General features: G+C 47.5%; 1 protein-coding gene across 1 annotated transcript; it reads right to left on the bottom strand.

Annotated features, from left to right (window-relative positions):
• Positions 1–541: 541 nt before the first annotated feature.
• On the bottom strand, positions 542–22,806 carry CSF2RB (colony stimulating factor 2 receptor subunit beta). The gene is given in 16 exon segments (XM_067558945.1): positions 542–1,337; positions 2,390–2,493; positions 3,963–4,027; positions 4,301–4,408; positions 5,941–6,112; positions 6,216–6,361; positions 6,816–6,976; positions 7,066–7,201; positions 9,403–9,589; positions 9,963–10,022; positions 13,056–13,153; positions 13,783–13,918; positions 17,122–17,188; positions 17,950–17,961; positions 19,213–19,342; positions 22,743–22,806. Coding segments are annotated over 16 exon segments (2,442 nt in total).
• Positions 22,807–23,444: the final 638 nt, after the last annotated feature.

Here is a 23,444-nt window from a genome sequence, read left to right on the forward strand (position 1 = left end):
TACAGTTGAGGAGGACATGGTGCTGGTTGATGTTTTCCATCCCCTTTGGGAGGGGAGAGGGCTGGAAAGAAGATTGCAATTTTTGTTTCTCTGTGTACAGGGGGACAAGGAACAGTGGAGAAAACAATAGAGGTGACATGCATTGAATGATGGAATTTCCATCCAATTGCCTGCTCTCCTGTCTTCACCAGTCCTCTCGCAGAGCTGGCCTTGACAGCTGGATCCTGTCCTTCCCACAGTGGCAATGCAAAGTAATCATCATATTCAGAGTGTGGAAGAGCTGAATGGCCTACATGTGGGTTTGAGGCTAGGAGAGAAGCAGTATTCCCCCACCTGCTGTAGAAATATGGGTGTGGTGCTGTGAGGGATGAACGTGACCACGTTACTGTCTTGTACAGGCTGGGCTTTAGAAGTATCAACCCCCTCCGACAGGATGGGCAAGGAAATTGATGGGTTCTGGGGGGATGTTTGGGTTCTTGGGGAACACAATATAGTGCACGTGCCTGTATTTGGAAACCCTAGAGGAAGGGGCTGATGCTGGTCACGGAACAGGGACTACGATGCCAGGTTTCTCAAGGCCCAAGTCAGGGCTGGGGGTGCCCTCCGTGGCATGGGGCAGTCGTGGGTTCGATGTCAACACACCAGCAGCAGTGAGCATCCACTCTGGCGGGGCCGGTGCAGGTGAGAGACGGGCAGAGTCTCCTGCTGGCGTCAGTGACACACCTTCCGTGGTGACGTAGCCCGATGGCCATTTTTGACAGGAGTTGTTTAAGGGGACAGCAGTCGGTGACCTCTGACCTTCTGTGTCCCCTTGCACCACTTCCCCCCCTGCTGGCTGGTCTCCTGGTACTTCTTGCCCTGCAGCAAGTGGCTGCTTCATCTCTTCCTGTGCAGGAGGTGAGACGGGGTGGAGATGAGCTGCTCCTCTCTCTGCCCCTACCAGCAGGGCCTGGGAACAGGCCCCCTGGGGTAGGGACACGTATTCCAGGGACACCAGCCTCCCCCTAGTTCCCACTCGGGCAGCTTCCTGGTCCTGATGAATGTCAGGCAGGGAGCACACGTGGGGGAGGTGCAAGTATGGACCATTAAAGTCAAAGCCAGACATGGGTGCCTGAGAAGCAGTGACCTTAGCACGGCTCCTCCAGGGGAGTGTGGCTGGCAAGAAGGACTGACTGGTGTCATGACTCGAAGGGCAGCCAGCCGGGGCTGAAGGACGTTGAGCAGGAGGTGTCATTTCCAGGGTCTGACATGGTTTCTCTGGGTCCAGTGCACCAAAGAAGCAAACCATCCTGTCAGCCCCGGCTCCAGGGAGCTCTGCTGAACTAACCTTCATGTGTCTGCAAGAGGGAAAACAAGAGGAATCAGCCACTCGAGAAATCACCCTGCAGCGAACGTCGCATACAGACAGGGAGCGGAGCTGAGGGCCCCCTGAGAGAAAGGTCTCTTGGGGGTTAGAAGAAATCTTTCCCTGGGGGCAGGTTATCCCATGACTGCCTATGGCAGAGTTTCTTCTGCCTTCCTCTGAAGCAGCTGGTACCAGTCTCTGTTGCTGGCAGGATACTGGACTAGATGGACCATTGGCTGGACCCAGTCTGGCAGTTCCTGGAGTCTAGGGAGTCCAAGCAGCTCATCACCCTTCAGAGGCCGGGATCACCACTATCCATGTTTACATAGCACCAGAGATTATAAAAATGCATGGTCCGTGCCCCAAGGAGCTTACAGCCACTGAGGTAGAAGCTAGAGAAAGGGAGGAGGCAGGGAAGGAGAGATGGGGGTTTAAACAAATCCAAATAATGGCCTGCACTTTCCAGAAGTGACCAGTGATGGCTGGGCTCCCACCTCGAGACACCTTCGGTTATGTCTCCACTGCACTGTTTATGTTGGCCCCACATTTCTGCACTGGAAGAATTATCCCCTGGCCTATTGCAGCTCCTCTCTGGCTCTTCTATGCTGCCAGAGTCAGAATCGGTCCCAAGTCAGCTGAAGGCCTCAGTTTCAGAAGAGAGGGAGGTTGGGTGTGTGTGTGTGTGTGTGTGTGTGTGTGTGTGTGTGTGGTGGGGGAGGGGCTGCTGGGGTTGCTTCTCCACCTCCATTTCCAGATTGGGAAATCAAGGGCATTGAGTCAAGCCCATTTCCAGAAGGAAAGACAAGAGAGGAAGGGGGCAGGGTTTGGCACTGGTGTTTCCAGCCATGGTGAGACCAGGGGCAGAAAGTCCATCCACTCACATTTCCAGAGGGCATGTGGAGGATATACCAAGGTCTATCATCCATACCAGTTTCATTTGCCACCCCTCACTGCTGGGATCAGCCACCCCCAGGAACTGAATTGCCATCGTCCCCAAGTAATGTCTCGCAGAGCATCACCACTGAGCAGTGACCGACCACTCACCCATCCAGCACTTGGATGCAGCTGACCAGCTCCGTCTTCTCAGAAGGGCTCTGCTTGTCAAAGTCTAGGTGGCTGCTTTGCAGCAGAATCCCGAATGGTACTTTCTGATAAGAGACAAGGGCAGATAACAGCACTCCTGGCAGAGAGAGGGCGATTCCCTGAGAGAAGTGGGGAGCCAGGAGCCCCGGGTGCTGGGACCACACAGTGGAGATACCACACCCAGTGTATGGTTCCACTTTAACCCTCCTGGGGGCAACATTGCTCCTGGGGTCTGGCGGGGTTTATTTTGTTATTCACGGGCCTTTCATTTCCCCGTTGCTGATCTCTCTAATTGAACTCCGCTGTTTGCCAGGTAGTGCTGGGTGCGTCATGGCAGCTCTACCCAAGGAGCACATGGGAACTGTGTGGGCAGGTGCAGGAGAGCAGTGGCAGTAAATCAGCCACTGTGTGAAATGGCAGCCATGCCCTGGGAGATTATGGGGATGCCACAAGCAGGGAGGAGGCCCAGGAAATCAGCCTGTGTCTTTAGCATGAGAGCTCTGCCATCCCAGGATGACTTGAGGCACACCAGTTCCTGGGATTTCTGAGCACCTTTGGATCAGACGTCTCATCAAAGGTGACGGACACTTAAAACCACGGGGTAAGGAGCCGAGTCTGACTGTGGATTGAAAACCAGCTACACGCCTGGAAACAAAGAGCTCCTGGGAATGGCTGCTCCTCACTGCACAGAGAGCTCGTTACTGAGCTGTCCCGGGGCCAGCCCTCGGAGCTGTTTGTTCTGGATTTGGAGAGGGAACAGGGCAGCAGGCTGGTGACATTTGCCAGTGACCCTAGTTTGTTTCAGTTGCAGCTAGAGACACTTGACAGCATCTCCTGGTGGATGCGAACCCATCAAGGGAATGAGCAACCTGACAGCAGGTCCGATTCAGCTTGCATAAGCATAAGGTAAAACTCAGTGGTAAAAATACTATAGCTTGGGTTTCTACTGTGTGCCAATATGCAGGGTCCTCGACGGCCAACCTGCCTGCTTGCAGCTGGAGGAGGGGCCAGGCCCCCTTAGAAATAAAGCCCCCCAGATGGGGAAGAGATGGGCGTTTGGCCATAAAAAGCTGGGTGAGGCCAGTTGGTGGAAGGTGACCCAGAGGAGAGGAGGCGGGAAGTAGCCTGAGAGAAGGCTGAGATGGAGGAGGCAGAGCAGAGCAAACAGGCTACCCCAGGGGCCAGCAGGAAGGCTGACTGGACACAGAGGCCTCAAAGAGCAGCAGCCTGCCTGAGCCCCTGAGCAAGGGGAGGAGCGCGTCAGCCTCTGGTCAGGCGGTTGCTGAAGCCCAAGACCTGGAGACACGGTGAGGGGATAAGCTGTAGTGGATGAGGCAGGCCTGTGAGAAGAGGCGGCCGGCTGAGCCCAGCCAGGCTGAGGGTTTGGTTTTGTTTACAGTTCTGTTGGCCTTTAGTAAAGGGCTCTGTTGGCCAGAAGGGGCAGGACTGTAAAGTGGTCTGACCGGAGGGCTGGGATACTCTTACGGCGGGAGTAGGCCAAAGCATAGAAGGGGAAAGCCAAGTTCTCTGTTACCTGGACGTAGTTCTGGAGGAGGTGACTCTTGCCAGGATTTGGAATCTTTTCTTCCCATTTTTCTTCTTGCTGCAACAACAAGACAGAGTTGGCAGGGTCAGCTCTCCTGGGCGGAGGCAACACCAGACACAGCCTTACACTGGCCCCCTTCTGAATAGGGAGGTCCTGAAACTCCTCAGCCCTGCGCTCCAGCTGCAGCCTGACATGGAGAGAGCTCTGCACTGCACCCCAGGCATACTCCAGATGGACTAAGCCCTAGGTCAAGGATGGGGTGTGACCATGAAGCATCTCACCCCTCCCTGCACTCCCTCTACCAATGTGTCTGGCAAATCTCCCACTCGCACTGCAGACTTACCTGAGTAGACCTTTATAACCGCACCAGCCAAATGCTAACAGCATGATGGTGAAGACGGGGACCATCAGTGGGAGAACCAGTGGTGACCCAGCTAAATGGGAGAGAGAGGTAAAGAGACAGCAGCAGAAAATGGCTTCATTCTATATCAAATCTTACATCCTGGATGCTTGTGAGGGATTATATTAAGGTCAGGAAAATGTAGGTTGCCTATCAAGTCATGTGTCCTGATTGAGAGGTCTGTTAGACCATGGAATAGTCACCCATGTGGGATAGACTGGATGTGAGCTAATCAGTAAAGCTGGGCAAATTACCAGGACAATGAATCTGTGAACATGTTTGCTAAATCCAACTCGTGATTTGATCTGGCCATGCCAGAGCCCCTTCTGTTGGGATTTGCGTGAACATCTGCACAATCAATTTATGTTTGTGGAAATATCTGGTACTGAGCTTTTCTTTGACTGAGTCCTCCTATGCCCACAGACCTCATTTGTTGCCAAGAAAGTATTCCCTCTCCTGCACAACTCCAAAGAACAGGGTTTCCACAGAGGTACTGTGGGAGTGGGGTTCCTCTCCTGCAGACCTATTAGGTCAGTTCAAAAGGGAATATGTACCTCAAGCCCCTGTTCTCCCCAGTCCCATGTTAGGACTATTAAAAACACTAAAGAAATTCCCAGACCATAGAACTTTGTTAAAGTGAAGTTCAGCCTGAGAGAACAGAACAGTAACTTCAGGGTGAAGATCCTTACAAGAGTATTGCAGATATCAACAAAGGAAAAAAAAACCCTGGCTATCAGAAATGCCAGGAGACTGCAGTTAAGGTAAATTTGCAAGAAACTACAAACATTTGAGCGTGTGAAAATTCACAATTAAGGGATTATTCAGACATCTCTCCCGTTTGTACAAATTAAGTAAGCCAGCCAGAGAGCAGGAAACACACCTTGAAACCTAGTGACCAATCACACAGACTGAACTCCGAATGCTGAACATCACGCCTATGAAGGCATGCTTCTCTGAATGAAGAGAGAAACTCCTGTATGCTCCGATACATTTGCTGAAAATCAGTTACAAAGAGCTAATCCTTTCGTTATTGACAGACGTCTCGGCCAGAGAAAAGGGCCAAATTTGATGAAAATGTCAGAATGAACCATTCAACCAGCTCCACAGATTGATCAATTTCTTCCCTTTCTACCTTCTAGCACGGATCATTCCTTCCCTTCTCCAACCCTCCCCTTAGATCCATGAACTTCTCTCATTGACCTCTAGTCCCATTTTCAGCCTGACGATGTCCAGTGGGATTCAATGTGCCTGTAATGGTTCCCCTTAAAGTTAGGAACCTGGACACATCAAAGATTGCAGTGCAGACACACCAAATTACAGGAAGATTATAGTCATGTAACCCTCCTAACTGATTTTCCTGGTGTAAAGCATGAAGGAATCACAACTAAATCCTCTGTAAGACACTATGAACTGTGAACTGAAGAGTGCAGCCAGGCATCAGGGGTCTCTGGTCAGGCTCTTTGCTTACTTAATTGTATGAAACCCCAGCCAGGGGACCCTTTTCTCTAGGGAGGGAATGACCCCCTCCCACCAAAGCCCCAATACGGTAGCCCAGCTGGGATGTACCACTCTCAGTTTCCCAGGTGCACTCCTCACTCCACTCGCTCCAGGGCCCCTTGTAGGTGGAATGGTGCACCCTCGCCCGCATTTTTCCCATATAGGGTGTGGAGGGGTCCGGTATCTGTGGGGTGAAGATGAAGGGAGGCTCATCACTGCTGATGTTTACACCCGGGGCAGTCTGGGAAGAGAAGAGGAGAAGCGATGGAGGAGGGGTGAGGAACTCTCTGTTCCATTCACTCATCTCCCAGGAGTCCTGGGTTCCCAGCAGTACCATCACCTACCTCCAAGGTGTCACCAGTCTTCCAGTACCTGAATTCATATCTCTGGCTCATACTGTTATCACTCATGTTCTGTTTTGTCCATCTCAGCTTGTACTTCTGGTCTTTTATCTTTGTCATTGTCACATTGACAGGTGCATGTGGCTTGACTAGAACACAAACAACACTTTAGGAACATGCATCCATCCCCCAGACAATCTTCCTGCCCGTTCCCTTCAGCTCTTCCCACTCTGGGTTATTGGTAGGGCTAAGGATACACTGGGGTGCAGTATTTTTCCTGAACAGATTAACACCAAGGACTGCTAATAGCTGGGCCCCCATCTGACACATCTCATCTCCGCACGCCTGTTCTGTACTTCCTCACAGCTGTGCTCTGTCAATGTCAGGCAGGAGCTCCAGGGCTGTGAGCTTCCTTTACCAGCCACCTGTCCCATCCACACATCACTGTCTAGCTCTTCTTCTTCTTCTCCTTTTTTTTTTTAAACTATTCCACCTCTCTCTCTCTCTCTCTCTCTCTCTCTCTCTCTGCCAACCCAAATGTTTCCTAGCCTGGAGGAGAAACTCCCAGGTGACCCAAGGCAGAGTATCCAAACAGGGTCTCACTGTTTTTGTAGGCTTCAATCAGTTTCTCCTCTTTCTTGGGACGGACAGTTATGAGGTACTGGCTCAGCTCGCTGGGGTCGGTGACATTGATCTCACAGCTGTGCAATAGGTAGAGGCTGTGAGGCAATTCCTCCTCCTGGACTGGAGAGCATTCCATCTCTCTGGGGAGAGAGCAGCCAGGCCTGAGTGAGCAGGAGGGATGGTCAGGCACAGGACAACAGGCATATGCTGCAATGGGCAGGTCACTTACTCTGATGCCGGTGTGGCTCTGTAGAAGAGTGTGAACAAGACTGAGCTGGTGACCTCTCTCCTCACTTCCCAGCTGCATGTTAGCCGATCAACCCCATTGAAGAAGCAACGAAGGTTCTTGGGCTGAGCCTCATCCTCTAGTGAGAAGTCAGAAGGGCTAACATAGCGGCTACCTTTAAAAAGGGAGAAAAAGAGGAGCTGGGGAATTATAGACCCATCAGCCTGACCTTGATACCTGGGAGGCTACTAGAGCAATGTATAAAACATTCAATTGGTGAATATCTGTAGGATAAAAGGGTAATCACTAGCAGCCAGGCTAGATTTATTAAGAACAAATTGCCAAACCAGGCTGATTTCTTTGGCTGGGTAACTGGTTTAGTGGATAGGGGGAATGTGCTGGACATAATATACCTGGGCTGCAGCAAGGCTTTTGACATGGTCCCACATGATGTTCTGATACGTAAGCTGGAGAAATGTGGGCTCAGCAGAACTATCATTAAGTGGATACATAATTGGTTAAACAACCGCAAACAAAAAGTCACTAATAAATAGAATGTCAGATTGGAGGGAGGTCTCAAGTGGGGTTCCAGAGGGATCTGTTCTGGGACTAGTATTATTTGACATCTTTCTTAATGACCTGGATGGAGGAATAGAGAGCGTACTGATCAAATTTGTAGATGACACAAAAACTACTGGATGCGGGGAGTGTTGCAAGCACTTTGGAGGATAAGCTAAATGCAAAGGGATCTCGATAAGTTGGACAACTGGGCTACAGACAACAAAATGAGATTCAACAAAGACAAATGTAACAGAAGAAAAACCAAATGCACAAATACAGAATGGGGGATAACTGGCTTGGCAGCAGCACAGCTGAGAAGGATCTGGGAATTGTGATGGATCACAGCCTCAGCATGAGTCAACAATGCAATGCTGTTGCAAAAAAAGCTAATACAATTTTAGGCTGCATCAACAGAAGCACAGCATTCAAGTCATGGAAGGTAATAATACTGCTCTACGTGGTGCTGGTTAGGCCTCAGATGGAGTATAGTGTTCAGTTTTGATCACCAAAGTATAGAAAGGATGTAGAGAAACTGGAAAGGATCCAGAGGCGACCGAAGGATGGAACACAAGTCCTACAAGCAAAGGCTGAAGGAACTGGGTATGTTTAGTTTGGAAAAGAGGAGATTAAGGGGGATTAGACAGTGGTCTTCACATCCTTGAAAGGCTGCCATAAAAAAGATGGAGAAAAGTTGTTCTCTTTTGCCACAGAGAGCAGGACAAGAGGCAATGGGTTCAAACTACAGCATGGCAAATTTAGATTAAATCTCAGAAAAACTTCCTAATTGTAAGAACTGTAAGACACCAGAACAGACTGCCTAGGGAGATCATGGAAGCTCCTTCACTGGAGGTTTTAAAAGGAAGTTGGATAGCCACTATCTTGGGTGGTTTAGACACAACAAATCCTGTATCTTGGCAGGTGGTTAGACTAGATGACCCTTGAGATCCCCTCTAACCCTATGATGCTACGATTCTATGTTCCACATGGCTCCTCTGGCAGCTCTGCAAATGCTGCAAGATCAGGCGCCCTGTGCTGGCAAAACTCATCACAGTAGTACAGAGCAGTACAGGGTCCATACCTCTGACACAGACGGCAGACAGCAAGGAGGGGAACACAGGCTTTTGGGGATTTCAAAAAGGGGCACTAAACATTATGGGATGCAGATAACATTATGGGTTGGCGAACTGTGCATTCTGGGATGTTGAAATTATGTTCCCAGGCATAGAATCGTAGAAGATTCAGGTTGGAAGGGACCTCAGGCGGTATTTATCCCAACTCCCTGCTCAAAGCAGGCCCAACCCCAATGAAACCATCCCAGCCAGGGCTTTGTGCGACTCATTTCCATGAGGCATTGCAAAACTTTCCCAAAACAGCCTGCACTGGATGATGGTGAGTTTCACAGTGGGATAGCTAACCACAGTGCACTGCCCTCTGCATCAGTGCCAGCGCTGCATCAGTGCAAGGACATGTACCACGGACAGAAAGAGCATAGTGTGGACATGCAAAAGTGATTGTTATTGTGGTGGCTGTATGCTGATGTAACTTAGGTCGACATACTATTGTAGTGTAGACATGCTCTCAGTTTCAGGGTTCTCTAGGGGAGTCAAGAGCATTATGCTGGTCCGTTTATCCACCAGATACAATCCCCGTATCACAACAGACAGAGACTGGCCTCTCTGGAGCCCATGTCCCCAAACCCACCATCTGCAAATCCTCCTGCACCAAAGCACAATATCCCTGAGCTCCCCACGTCTCATCATGTCCCTCCTTCCTCCCCACGGCCCCAGGAATTATCTTCCTGGGACCTCCAGGACACTGCCATGCTCCATTTACTGGGCTGCCCAGTCTAGACACTGCCCTGGCTCGGCTTGGATAGCACACAAGCAACATAGGTGCTGCCTGGCACAAGGGCTTCCTGCCTCAGCAGGCAGTGGGAGGAGTCTGAGATTGTCACCGAGGAAGATTTCTGTCAGTGGGGAAGAGATAGGAAGAGGTGGGGGGAGGTGGAGAGAGAGACTTGTCAGAGAGGTGTGTGAGGACCCTTTCCTTGGGCAATTCAGCATAGCCCAGAAGATTCCGCAATCAGGTGCAGCCAGATGCTGTTTATGCAGGGCTCATTGCTCTCATAGCACACAGCAGCTTTTCACGGCTAGGTCTCTGGCCTTGCCCAGATGCAGTGTGCCCAGACACACTGTTGGGGCCATTCAGGTGTCCCAGGGTTGGCTGGGTTCAGAGGCAGCCAAGCAGGTATCAGAGGATTGCAAAGGATTGTCTTCTGCCCTCTAAAACGTGCAACCAAGAACAGCACATGCCAGTGGCTCAGGATATCTCATGCCTACCTCCCAGGATTCCCACTCCCTCTTGTAAGCCACTTCAAACTGCAATGCATTGGGCAGCTGCTGGCTTCCCTTTTTCCCTCCAACTGCTTCCCAGGCCAGCAAGAAGTCACCTTCTTCTGTGACATTGATCCAGAGCATCAGAGGTGAGAGGCTGGACTAGAAATGGGAATGGACAATACAGGCTGCGGTTATTGGTAAATGGGGATGAGGAGAGGGCAGAGGACTTGACAAAGTCATTTCTCCATTAGGAAGTACCCAGATCTGCCTAACATCAGGCTTTTGTGGGATTTCTCAGTGCTGCTGCTGCAAAAAAACCCCAAAACCTAAGGACTTTGCACTTGTCAGTGTGTGACAGGGTGCTGGGCAAGGACGGCTGAGTCAGCCCCCTGTCACACCATCTCCCATTTAGGGAGGTAAATTGGAGCTGACTGGAGAAAGCCAGCATCTAATTAGACAATTAGATAACTTGTAAGTATTCTTGCACCAGTGGTTACAGAATCTAGGGTCTGTAATTGGCTTTGTGAGAGAAAAGAAGAGGAAGCAGGGGGGACTCGCTGACACCCTGCTACACAGTGAAACAACTGAGGGTGCCAAGGCCATATGGAAAATAGTGATGAACAGAACAGAAGGGGGAAAAGGAGATGAGTGCTGTATTCATTTAACAGTGGTGATATGTTACTGTGTATTCTTCTGAGTGAAAAGATTTGTTTGACACCAGTTTTTTTCCTAATGGCAGAGAGACACAGCTAAAGGTGAGGGTGTGGGTCAGCTGGAAAGAATACATCTGGCTTTTCCATTATAGGCAGGTAAGGAAGGAATCTACCTATCTGTCTATCTATGTAAGATCTTGTAAGTGAGAAGCTGTTAAATAGGTCTCACAATGGAACTGAAACTCCATTCCTAGCAGAATTATAGCTGGCATGCAGAAGTAAGATAAAGAGTTAGGGACAGAGTGGATAAAAATCAATTTTTAAAGTTAAAAAAAAAATTTATTGGTTTAAATAAAATACAGCTTTATTTTAAAAAAATGCCTATTTAAAAGTTAAATGTAAAAGTGTGACAACTATCTTAAGGTATAAATTTACCATAATTTAGTATAATAATTTAAATCAATGAAAAATAATATTTAGCAATACAACTTGCTGCCAAGTTTTAAAGACTGTCAGACCACTGAATTGGTAGAAGTCACAGGCTAAGCACCTAGATCCAGAATTCGTTAGTGCTAAACTGGCTTTTGACAGCAGTAACCTCTTCTGTCGGTGCTGAGAAAATATTTTCTACGTTTCAGTTTATTCAACTGGTTTGTTCCATATCCATCTCCAATTGGTTTTTTAATAAGCAGGAAAGCTTGTTTTCCTCTTCCAATCTATGTATAAATACTAGGTGTTAGAGGAGGAGATCTACTAGCTTTAAAATCTTGAAGAATGTGGTGGCCAAAAACAATGAATTAAAGGCACTTACTACTTCCTTTGTTTAACAATTCTGTTAGTTATAAATGCAAAACATGTTTCAATAAACTTTTTTTCTTAAGTATCCAGTACACTTAAAGTAGTTTTATTTAACTAATAATAATAATAAAAATTAAAATGCTGTATTTGTGCCTTTCTATCCAAATTGACTCAAATCACAGGGAAAAATTAAGCATAACCTAGTAAATAAGAAATGTATCCTTCACCTTTTTGTAACATAATACAAAAAGTAAACAGTAGGAATCTGAATTAATGTATATTAGGCTATATAATGGCTTTTAAAAAGTGTATAGGTACTGTGACACTGGTAAACAAGTGCCAGTACTTGCCAAGTCTGTAGGCATCAGCTGAGCACTGACAAATTCATAGCTGGAAACCAAACAAGCTCACTTATATGTTAATATTGTTCAAGAGAGGATGTTAAACTTGTAAAGATGTGTTTAGTGTTTAGCCTGGAGTCTATAAAATGCTTGTAAGTTGCTGCCTGTATTAATCTTATTTGTAATAGTTGTATTCTATGCTACAATATAAAATATAAGTTTTTTTTATAATTGGAGAAACACCTGCTCAGAACTAGTGTTCTCAGGTGGGAAGAGTAGCTCCCCCCACCCTTCCAAGAGGCCTATCAAAATTAAGCAAACCATTGTAGGACAATTTGTTGCTTTTCTCCATGACTGGATGGGGAAGTATGTGCAGAAGGCCTTGTCCCATTGTTTTGAATGCTAGAAGAGGGAAATAAGGATAGTGGGAGTGAAGATTTTTCATTTTTTTGCTGTTTGGACTCTGACAAGGCCTAGAGCTAAGAAACAAAAGCAGAGATCCCTTGGCTCAACTAGGGATTAGCCCTAAAACATTCAGTGATGACAGATTACTACATCTGTCATCTTTTGAAACCACACACTGAACTCACTTGTGTGTGAATGTTGCCTGGTCTAACCTGTAAATAACTTTCTCCTTTTTTTCCTAGTTAATAAATTCTTAATTAGTTTACTATAGGATTGGCTGTCACCGTTGTCTTTGAGAGCTAAAGTACAAATAGCTCTGGGGTAAATGCCAAAGCCCAGTCAGTGGGAGCAACCTAAATATTTTGTGGTTTTTTTGTTTTTTGTGTGCAAGTGATCATTTATAACTAACTCCACTGGGAGGTATGATAGACTGGAGACTGCGAGCCCAAAGGGACTGTCTGTGATGCCATGAGAAGATTGTTATAGTGATCCACTTGCTACTGGTTTGCTGAAATCTAATTATAGAACATACCATCAGTTTGGGGTGTTTGCCCTGCTCTTGACAGTTTGCCTAGAGGTTGGCACTCCCAGTCATAAACCACTCCTGGCAGCATGACAGATACGATATAACCTTCTGACTAACAAAAAGAAGCACCAAATTTAGTGTAAAAGCTCTATTTAGTTGCAAAGCAACATGTTTTAATGGTTACCAACCCATGAGAATCAACACCTCTTTAGAAAAATAACTGAAAAGTAGAAATGTACAAAAAAAATTAAAATCGATGCTTTAAATACCAGTTTCCTGCTTGCTGATTACAATCATGATTAAAATTTAAACTGCTTCGATTGAAATCAATCCACCCTCACTAGAGATCAGGACTTCTTTTCACTAGAATTACAGTACTTCCCTTTCTCCCTCCAGCTACTTCCCAGGCCAGCAAGAAGTCACCTGCTTCTGTGACATTGATCCAGAGCTTCTGAGGCGGGAGGGGCTGGACTGGAAATGGGAAGGGACAACAAAGACTGTGGTTATTAGTAGATGGGGATGAGGAAAGGGCAGAGGGCCTGTCAAAGTCTTATCTCCATAAAGAAAGACCCAGATCTGCCTGACATCAGGCCTTTGAGGGATTTCTCAGCGCTGCTGCAAAAAGATTCTGAGGCCTGTTGGCACTTGGCAGTGCAACAAGTAGGGGTGCCAGGGCCATAGGGAAAATGGGGAACAGAACAGAAGGGGAATAGGGAGACGAGTGCTGTATTCATTTAAAGGTGGAGACATATTACTGAGTATTTTTCTGAGTGAAGAGGTTTGTTTGACAGTTTTTTTTGTAATAGCACTAAGAGAAATACAGCCAGAGAGAGAGTATGGGTCAACTGGGAGGAATACATCTGGCTTTTCCATGATAGGCAAGTAAGGAAAGAATCCAGGCATCATCCTCAAAGAGAGAAGCGGTAACACAGGTCTCCCAATGGAAATGAAACTATTCCTGGCAAGATAATGGGCAGACATACAGAAGTGAGGTTAAAGGATAGGGAGCAGGATTCTCGGGTAGAGTTAGGGGATCAGGGCAGAGGAAGAAATATTCATTATAAAGGATCTCAAATATTCCTGGGGAGTAGCACCCTTACCATTCTGGAAAAGGCTAATGTTCAGCTCGGCTTTCAGCTCCCGATCGGGTTTGAAGGTGTAAATGTCCTTCACGCCAACTGCAAATTCAGTGCGGTTTTTGCGGCAGCTCCAGAAGACAGGCAACTCCTTGGCTACCTGAGGTTCACATGGGATCTGCATGTTTTTGCTGTGTGTAGAGAGAGGCCTAGGTTAAGCTGATTTAGGTACAGAAAGAAAATCCAAAATTAGGCTCCTGAAACCTTCACCTTCTTCTATTGTTATACTGTGTTCATCACTGTAGCATCTGAGAACCTTCAAGTGGCTCATTAAGCAATGTGACTTCACATCTGTCATCTGAGGTTTGGTGTCTCATCCTCTCCCCAGAATGAAATGGATTTTTTTCTAATTAAAACATGTTGCTCCATGTTTATATTAGAGAAGCCATGTCAAAGAGATCGCCTTGCATGTGGAGTGGAAGGTGGTGAGGGTGTAAATTGTCATTGGTTCCAAGAGGCGTTGATTCCACAAATGGCCCCTGAGAAAGCTCTGTCTTGCACAGATGAGCTTTACTCTTCGTGTCAAGAGGTCCATTGTGCCAGAGGAGCAGAGCTGTTGACCACAATTTTTGTTCCAGAACATTAGATGGTCTGTTAGATGGCTTTGGCCCAGCCCATGGATATCTTTGAAGATAGGGACAAGACCTTTAATTTGATTCAAAATTCTATGGGAAGCTAGGGTAGAGAATGAAGGACAGGTTTGCTGAGCTCAGGGTAGCTGTGTTGCTGAGGAGACACACTGCAGTGTTCTGTACTAGCGGGAATTTCCCACACACTGGAGGCTCCTTGCCCAGCTATATTGCCTTGCTGTGGTCCAGCCAAGAAGTGACAAAGGTGTGAATGACTGAAGCCAGGTCTGCCAGGCTGGGACAGAGTCTCCTAGCCAACCAGAGATAATAAAAAGCGTTACTTGCTGACGCTGCTATGTGAGAACTTAGGGTCAGCGAGGAATCCAAGAGTATTCCTAACCTATGGACCGAACTGACCAATTGTGGGTGTGTGACTTCAGCCAACAGTGACCGCACTGTAGCTGCACACACTCCAACCTGCTTTCCTCTACCCACCAGCATCATCTCTCTCGCTCTGATTCAGCTTGTTCTTCATCCATGAGCTCATCTCATCCAAGCACCGGGCTGTCTGGGTGGTAGTGGTGTGCTTGTGTGAGGTGAAGGATAGACAGAGCTGTGTGTCACAGCATATTGCTGGCACTTATACCCTGTCTGACCAGTTCACGCTCATCCCAAGGTCCAGCCTCACAATTTATCTTCTGACTGGGCCCCAGAGCATTCTCTCAAGGGCCAAGGCATTGTACAGGTCCTTTTCCTGAAGATGGTGGCTTCTCCCAATCCAAAGCCCAGTGAAGTCAGTGGGAGTCAACCCACTAATGATTTCAGCATGTCTTCCCCAAAAAGACAATAGAAATGATTCCTTCCTATTCCCCACCACTTCCCCCTCTCCCAAACCCTGACCTCTACTCTCCCATCTCACCATCTCTTGCTTTCCACATCTATTCCTCCCTTTCTGTGCCTCTCCCTCTCCCCCCACCACATCCCTCCTGGGCTGATGGCTCAGTTCCCCTTTCAGAAGGAAGCAGATGTGATGGGGAGATACTGACGTGCCCAGCCCAATAACTCTGGGAGGAAACTCAATAGCACAACTGGGCATATTCACTGCTCTCTTTTTTCACAGCCTCTCCACCCATCTTTATTTACCAGAGCAATGTTCCCACTGACCTTGCTACAAAGAAAAGCCAGGGGAAAATGTGGGAGTGAGGAACCATCCCTCTCTCCTCTGCTGATGAATGAACCTCAGCCCAGCTCTACTGTAATGCCTCTTTCTCCACTCCAGGGGCAGTAAGCTGCCAGTCCAGGCCCTGCCATCACTCTCACCTGGGATCCCTCAGAAAAATGAAGGGAGAGCGATAGAAAAGGTCTTGAAAAGAAACTGAATAACGCTCCCTACTTCCCTACTATAACTCCCCATCCTCCCAATACAGACCTAAAGAGTCTCCAATTTCCACCCCACAGCTGTGCCAGCACAGGTGTCCACATGCTACTCAAACTCTGGCTGTCAGCTCGGATCCCTTTCCCTCCTCCCATTCCCATCTCTTAGGTTCAGCAGCCGGAGGCCTCTTGTGTCCCTCTGCAGCAGAGCATGGCTCAGGCACTTACTTGTCCAGATTATCCTCATGGTGAAGAGTCACATTGAGGAAGCGACGTGCAGCTGTGGATTCCTGCCACGTGCAGGTGATCTGGGAGGTGAGTCATTGTGCAGTGAGGCTCCGCATCGGGAGGCTCTCTCAACGCTGCCGGTCAGTCATGGACAGTCTATTGCCATGGCTCCGCATACAAGGATGTCCTGGATAAAAACCTCAGGTCCCTCTGCAGCAATCAAGAGTCTCGGGCTACTGAACGTTTTTCTTAAAGCCCCAACATCTGCATTCAGTCATGGACTGATTAATCCACCCTAACTGCCAGCCTTTGGCACAGGTGTCCAATGCAGAATCACCTGCTTCTGTGACATTGATCCAGAGCTTCTGAGGCGGGAGGGGCTGGACTGGAAATGGGAAGGGACAACAAAGACTGTGGTTATTAGTAGATGGGGATGAGGAAAGGGCAGAGGGCCTGTCAAAGTCTTATCTCCATAAAGAAAGACCCAGATCTGCCTGACATCAGGCCTTTGAGGGATTTCTCAGCGCTGCTGCAAAAAGATTCTGAGGCCTGTTGGCACTTGGCAGTGCAACAAGTAGGGGTGCCAGGGCCATAGGGAAAATGGGGAACAGAACAGAAGGGGAATAGGGAGACGAGTGCTGTATTCATTTAAAGGTGGAGACATATTACTGAGTATTTTTCTGAGTGAAGAGGTTTGTTTGACAGTTTTTTTTGTAATAGCACTAAGAGAAATACAGCCAGAGAGAGAGTATGGGTCAACTGGGAGGAATACATCTGGCTTTTCCATGATAGGCAAGTAAGGAAAGAATCCAGGCATCATCCTCAAAGAGAGAAGCGGTAACACAGGTCTCCCAATGGAAATGAAACTATTCCTGGCAAGATAATGGGCAGACATACAGAAGTGAGGTTAAAGGATAGGGAGCAGGATTCTCGGGTAGAGTTAGGGGATCAGGGCAGAGGAAGAAATATTCATTATAAAGGATCTCAAATATTCCTGGGGAGTAGCACCCTTACCATTCTGGAAAAGGCTAATGTTCAGCTCGGCTTTCAGCTCCCGATCGGGTTTGAAGGTGTAAATGTCCTTCACGCCAACTGCAAATTCAGTGCGGTTTTTGCGGCAGCTCCAGAAGACAGGCAACTCCTTGGCTACCTGAGGTTCACATGGGATCTGCATGTTTTTGCTGTGTGTAGAGAGAGGCCTAGGTTAAGCTGATTTAGGTACAGAAAGAAAATCCAAAATTAGGCTCCTGAAACCTTCACCTTCTTCTATTGTTATACTGTGTTCATCACTGTAGCATCTGAGAACCTTCAAGTGGCTCATTAAGCAATGTGACTTCACATCTGTCATCTGAGGTTTGGTGTCTCATCCTCTCCCCAGAATGAAATGGATTTTTTTCTAATTAAAACATGTTGCTCCATGTTTATATTAGAGAAGCCATGTCAAAGAGATCGCCTTGCATGTGGAGTGGAAGGTGGTGAGGGTGTAAATTGTCATTGGTTCCAAGAGGCGTTGATTCCACAAATGGCCCCTGAGAAAGCTCTGTCTTGCACAGATGAGCTTTACTCTTCGTGTCAAGAGGTCCATTGTGCCAGAGGAGCAGAGCTGTTGACCACAATTTTTGTTCCAGAACATTAGATGGTCTGTTAGATGGCTTTGGCCCAGCCCATGGATATCTTTGAAGATAGGGACAAGACCTTTAATTTGATTCAAAATTCTATGGGAAGCTAGGGTAGAGAATGAAGGACAGGTTTGCTGAGCTCAGGGTAGCTGTGTTGCTGAGGAGACACACTGCAGTGTTCTGTACTAGCGGGAATTTCCCACACACTGGAGGCTCCTTGCCCAGCTATATTGCCTTGCTGTGGTCCAGCCAAGAAGTGACAAAGGTGTGAATGACTGAAGCCAGGTCTGCCAGGCTGGGACAGAGTCTCCTAGCCAACCAGAGATAATAAAAAGCGTTACTTGCTGACGCTGCTATGTGAGAACTTAGGGTCAGCGAGGAATCCAAGAGTATTCCTAACCTATGGACCGAACTGACCAATTGTGGGTGTGTGACTTCAGCCAACAGTGACCGCACTGTAGCTGCACACACTCCAACCTGCTTTCCTCTACCCACCAGCATCATCTCTCTCGCTCTGATTCAGCTTGTTCTTCATCCATGAGCTCATCTCATCCAAGCACCGGGCTGTCTGGGTGGTAGTGGTGTGCTTGTGTGAGGTGAAGGATAGACAGAGCTGTGTGTCACAGCATATTGCTGGCACTTATACCCTGTCTGACCAGTTCACGCTCATCCCAAGGTCCAGCCTCACAATTTATCTTCTGACTGGGCCCCAGAGCATTCTCTCAAGGGCCAAGGCATTGTACAGGTCCTTTTCCTGAAGATGGTGGCTTCTCCCAATCCAAAGCCCAGTGAAGTCAGTGGGAGTCAACCCACTAATGATTTCAGCATGTCTTCCCCAAAAAGACAATAGAAATGATTCCTTCCTATTCCCCACCACTTCCCCCCTCTCCCAAACCCTGACCTCTACTCTCCCATCTCACCATCTCTTGCTTTCCACATCTATTCCTCCCTTTCTGTGCCTCTCCCTCTCCCCCCACCACATCCCTCCTGGGCTGATGGCTCAGTTCCCCTTTCAGAAGGAAGCAGATGTGATGGGGAGATACTGACGTGCCCAGCCCAATAACTCTGGGAGGAAACTCAATAGCACAACTGGGCATATTCACTGCTCTCTTTTTTCACAGCCTCTCCACCCATCTTTATTTACCAGAGCAATGTTCCCACTGACCTTGCTACAAAGAAAAGCCAGGGGAAAATGTGGGAGTGAGGAACCATCCCTCTCTCCTCTGCTGATGAATGAACCTCAGCCCAGCTCTACTGTAATGCCTCTTTCTCCACTCCAGGGGCAGTAAGCTGCCAGTCCAGGCCCTGCCATCACTCTCACCTGGGATCCCTCAGAAAAATGAAGGGAGAGCGATAGAAAAGGTCTTGAAAAGAAACTGAATAACGCTCCCTACTTCCCTACTATAACTCCCCATCCTCCCAATACAGACCTAAAAGAGTCTCCAATTTCCACCCCACAGCTGTGCCAGCACAGGTGTCCACATGCTACTCAAACTCTGGCTGTCAGCTCGGATCCCTTTCCCTCCTCCCATTCCCATCTCTTAGGTTCAGCAGCCGGAGGCCTCTTGTGTCCCTCTGCAGCAGAGCATGGCTCAGGCACTTACTTGTCCAGATTATCCTCATGGTGAAGAGTCACATTGAGGAAGCGACGTGCAGCTGTGGATTCCTGCCACGTGCAGGTGATCTGGGAGGTGTAGTCATTGTAGCAGTGCAGGCTCCGCATCGGGAGGCTCTCTGCAAGGGGAAAGAAAGCACAACGCTGCCGGTCAGTCATGGACAGTGAGGAATTATTGCCAAGGTGGGAATGGCAGATATGGGGGAGCGATGAGCGAATGGGTAAACTCTTCGCGGAGTCCCTTGCATGTCGGTTCGCTCATGTTACAAGGATGTCCTGGATAAAAACCTCACCCTCCCCGGTCCTCGCAGTCCAGGGGCTGGAGAAGAGAGATGTGCTTACCCAGAGCTGGGGTACTGAGATAATGGACCCTGCGCATTCACAGTCTGGGCAGCTTGTGTGAAGCTATCAAGAGTCTCGGGCTACTGAACGTTTTTCTTAAAGCCCCAACATCTGCATTCAGGTTATTACCCGAGCGTCTCACGTTTTTATGTAAAAGGTGAGTGTGCGACCTGCACGGCTGGGAAGAGAAGCTTGAAGGATGAGCCCTAAACAGGCCAGCACCAAAAGACAAATCAATAGAGCCCCAGCTGGATTCTCAGTCAGTCTCACGGTATGTATGTCACGCTCCTGATCTTTGGGCCTGACCCTGGATTTCCGAGCACTGGGGGCTGGGAGTTGTGATTCACATTGCGGGAGCTGCCCTGGTGGTGAGCACACAGAACCCTCTTTGAAAGCCACGTCCGTGGGGGGTGCATGCACATCCTCTCAGTGTCATGGGTCAGATCCGCTCTGCGTACAGGAGCGCATGCACCAACCGCCTCCATTCCTTCTCCCGAACAACACAGTTCTAATGTGCAAGGCTAGCGACGGTGCTGCAGGAGCTCTAGTGGAGTGAGAGTTTATCCCTGCAGGAACCTGCACTTTACCCGAGGTGGAATATAGCCCCATGCACCTCTTAACCCTGGAGAATGTGTCTGTTTAGAGAGATTTTTCTTGTCATCTTTCCCAGAGAGCTATAAATGTCTGTTTGGCTTTCTAACGCAATGTCTAAGAAGTGCATATGTGCTTCCTTGGAAGGGGAATTGGATCTAGGGAATAATATGAGGAAGATAGACAGTTTGTGGTGGAAATCGAATACTAACTTGTATTTAGCTATGACTGCTTGAGTACCTTTCCCAGCCGTGAAGAAGAGCTCTTGTTTTGCACCAAAGCTTCTCTCTCACCATGTTGGCCAAAATCTTGTTTTTGAAATATATGTAAGAACAGAGCCACAAACACCATCCCCCCCCTCCCCCCCACCACCAAAAGGCACATCAGTCTGAATCAAAAGCTAAAACCTCAAACTGACTCTTACTGTTCTACCCTTTTAAATGTTCATTCAAGTCTGTCTGCACTTTGTATAATTTTAAGATTGTTTGTAAATGTCTGTACTATGTCCACTGGCCAGTTTATCTGTTAATTTTACCTGCTTCCAATATATTTGTAAAAATCCTATTCTAAGTACAAAAGCCACACTGTGCAATGTAATGTATCTATCTAATTGTGAAAGACACTGTCAAAAATGAAATAAGGTTTGCTCTAAAAATAATATGTAAGTTCTTCAGCTAGGAGTTGGCCCTGAGTGATTGAAGTGTGAATGGCTGAGCAATTGAGTTGGGTGTAGACAAAAAGAGTGATTGAACAATTGGTCTGAGTAAGGGATATCGAAACAGACATGAAGAAAATACCAGCCTCACCTAAAACGCTTGAGGGAAGAAGAAAGAAGCAAAGATGATCAAATGGCCGAAGAGGAGCCCACCCTGATGACTTTGGAGCCAGCCCATTTCAAAGGACAAAATCTGATCAGGCTTGCAACAATGTGGGTGATTGAAGATCACACCAAGAATGCAGTTGCAGCATGACAATGCAAAACCCATAGACTGACATGGGGTCCTTTCCCTATAAAATGGGACAAGAAGATGAAGGCTGGAGGTTCGGGTCTACAACATCACATCAGCCAGGAGTACCGATGTGCATCGGCAGAACCGTGCTCCTCATCCTCATGCTCTAGTCACCTGGCCAGTGACTATCATGAGCACCAAGAAGCTGGTAACTATGACATCTGGAAGATCCCTATGTATGTCTGTCTGTCTCTATCTGTGTGTGCCTGTCAGTGTGTGTGAATGTGAATGAAAGCATCAATTGAAACATGCGTCTCTGTAATTTGTAGTATTGATATAATGTTAATACTGTTTTCCTAGTGTTTACATTATTATTAATGCTATTTCACTAAGTAGAGCACAATATTAATGTTATTACAGTGTTGATACTTTTCTTTTCTTTGATACTATCTACAGAAGTTTCTGTGTTCACAATAAATGCGGCTTGTTGCCTTATCCCCTAATAAGATCCTGTAATATTTGTTATTTGGGTAACAACCAACAGAAGTGGGTCCAGTAAAAGATATTACCTCACCTGCCTTGTGTGTTTCACTCCTTTAGGCATGGAATTGAGCTGGGGGTCTCACAATCATTTTGTCTTTGTGGACTGCAATATAGGGTGGAGTGGAGATTATTGCTTTAGTTTACTGGCCCTCTTAGCAGGGCTTATAGCAATTAGAAAGGCAGTTTTAAGAGACTGTAGGGAGGCATTTTTCAGTGAGTCAGAGGAAGGGACAATCAGTTTTGTTAGAATGAGGTTTAAGTTCCAGGAAAGGAAGGTTCCCTAATGGGAACGTGGGGGTGGGAGAAACGTTGATAAGGCCCTTTTAAAATCTAGCAAATGGAATGGGACAATATAGTTCTCCTGTCACAGTGCTGATGGGGAACAGAGATGGGTTCTTAGTTCATTTTTCTGAGAAGCTGCAGATATGTCCAGGCACTTCATATGCAGGAGATGATTGATAATTGCTGGAATTCCAGCTTGAGATGCAATCAGGTCCTTACTGTGGCCCAGGAGGAAAATTTTGTCCTTTCTGCTGTGTAAAATTTTGTGAAATTTCCAGCTGGACACCGCCCTTGATTGGAGTAGACTTGTCTGTGCTGTTTGTGAGCCAAACCAGTAACTAGCTCTAACTGTGCACAACTGGGATGCTAAACCTAGAAACAAGCAGTGAATGTACATGACAGCCCTTTTGCTCTTTGCAGTGGTGAAGAAGGAACTGAGGCAGTTCAGAGGGATGAACACCCACAGATTTGGGCTTTTGATATTAACTTACCCTCCAATTTGTTCATACGTTTGCCCAATATCCCACCTGTCCATCCATTCAACCTTCTGCTCTTCTGTCCATCCATCCACTTCTCCACCCCTCCACTCAAGCTCACACTTGTAAGTCCATTGACCGTTCCATCCCTTCACATAACCCATCACCCTCTCAGCCGGTCTAGTCACCAACATACTCATCTGGAATGGTAGATGGGGGATGGGATCAGAGGAAAGGGAGGGAGGAGAGAAGGAAAGGGAATGGAGAAGAGTAAAGGGGATGGAAGCAGGGGAGGGAAGTTGGAAAAAAGGAGAGGAAAAGAATCTGAAACTCACCTCGAGCTTCTCCAACCTTGAAAGCCAAGCATAGAGCCAGTAGAGCACTGCAGAATGCCTTCATGGTCATGCCAGCCTGCGCGCAACTGCTCAGTCCTGTGCTCTTGGGCGGTGGCTGCCTGGGGTTCTTGTATTCACATGTGAACGCTGTGGAGTTGGAGTGTGACCTTCCTATTTCTGGTGTATTTCACACTCTTCAGATCCCCGCCGCAGATGCAGTTCTTAAAACCTGGGTGGGGGAGGAAGTATTTCTCATTTCATTGTTATATTTCGATATTTCAGATTAAACAGTTTCCAGTAATCAGGACACATTGTTTTCTAGAAATCAAGAGTGATATGCTGTTGACGGAGGCTGGCCTTTGCTTCCCATCTCATTACCTCCAAACCTAGTCGGACACTTGCAAAGAAGGAAAAGAGAAGGAACAGTGTTAGCCACAGGAGTTCCCTATTTATCTCACCCACCCGGTGTATTTTACCATAAACCTAGATTGTAATACTTTGGGGGCAGCAACTGCTTTTCACTACATGTGTGTGCAGCACCTTGACCCCTGGGCTCTCAGTGACTTCAATCAGCTTTCCATCACGTCTCAAATAATAACTCAATACGACTTATTTCCCTCCCTTCTACAATTTGCAGGCAGTGTCACCTACTCCTCTTTAGTAAGTGTCCATCTGGGGTGACAACATCATTGCTGTCTGCAA

Source organism: Emydura macquarii, unplaced genomic scaffold (assembly GCF_026122565.2).
Source record: "Emydura macquarii macquarii isolate MOO-44397 ecotype Brisbane River unplaced genomic scaffold, CSIRO-AGI_Emac_v2 contig_2205, whole genome shotgun sequence".
NCBI lineage: Eukaryota > Metazoa > Chordata > Testudines > Chelidae > Emydura > Emydura macquarii.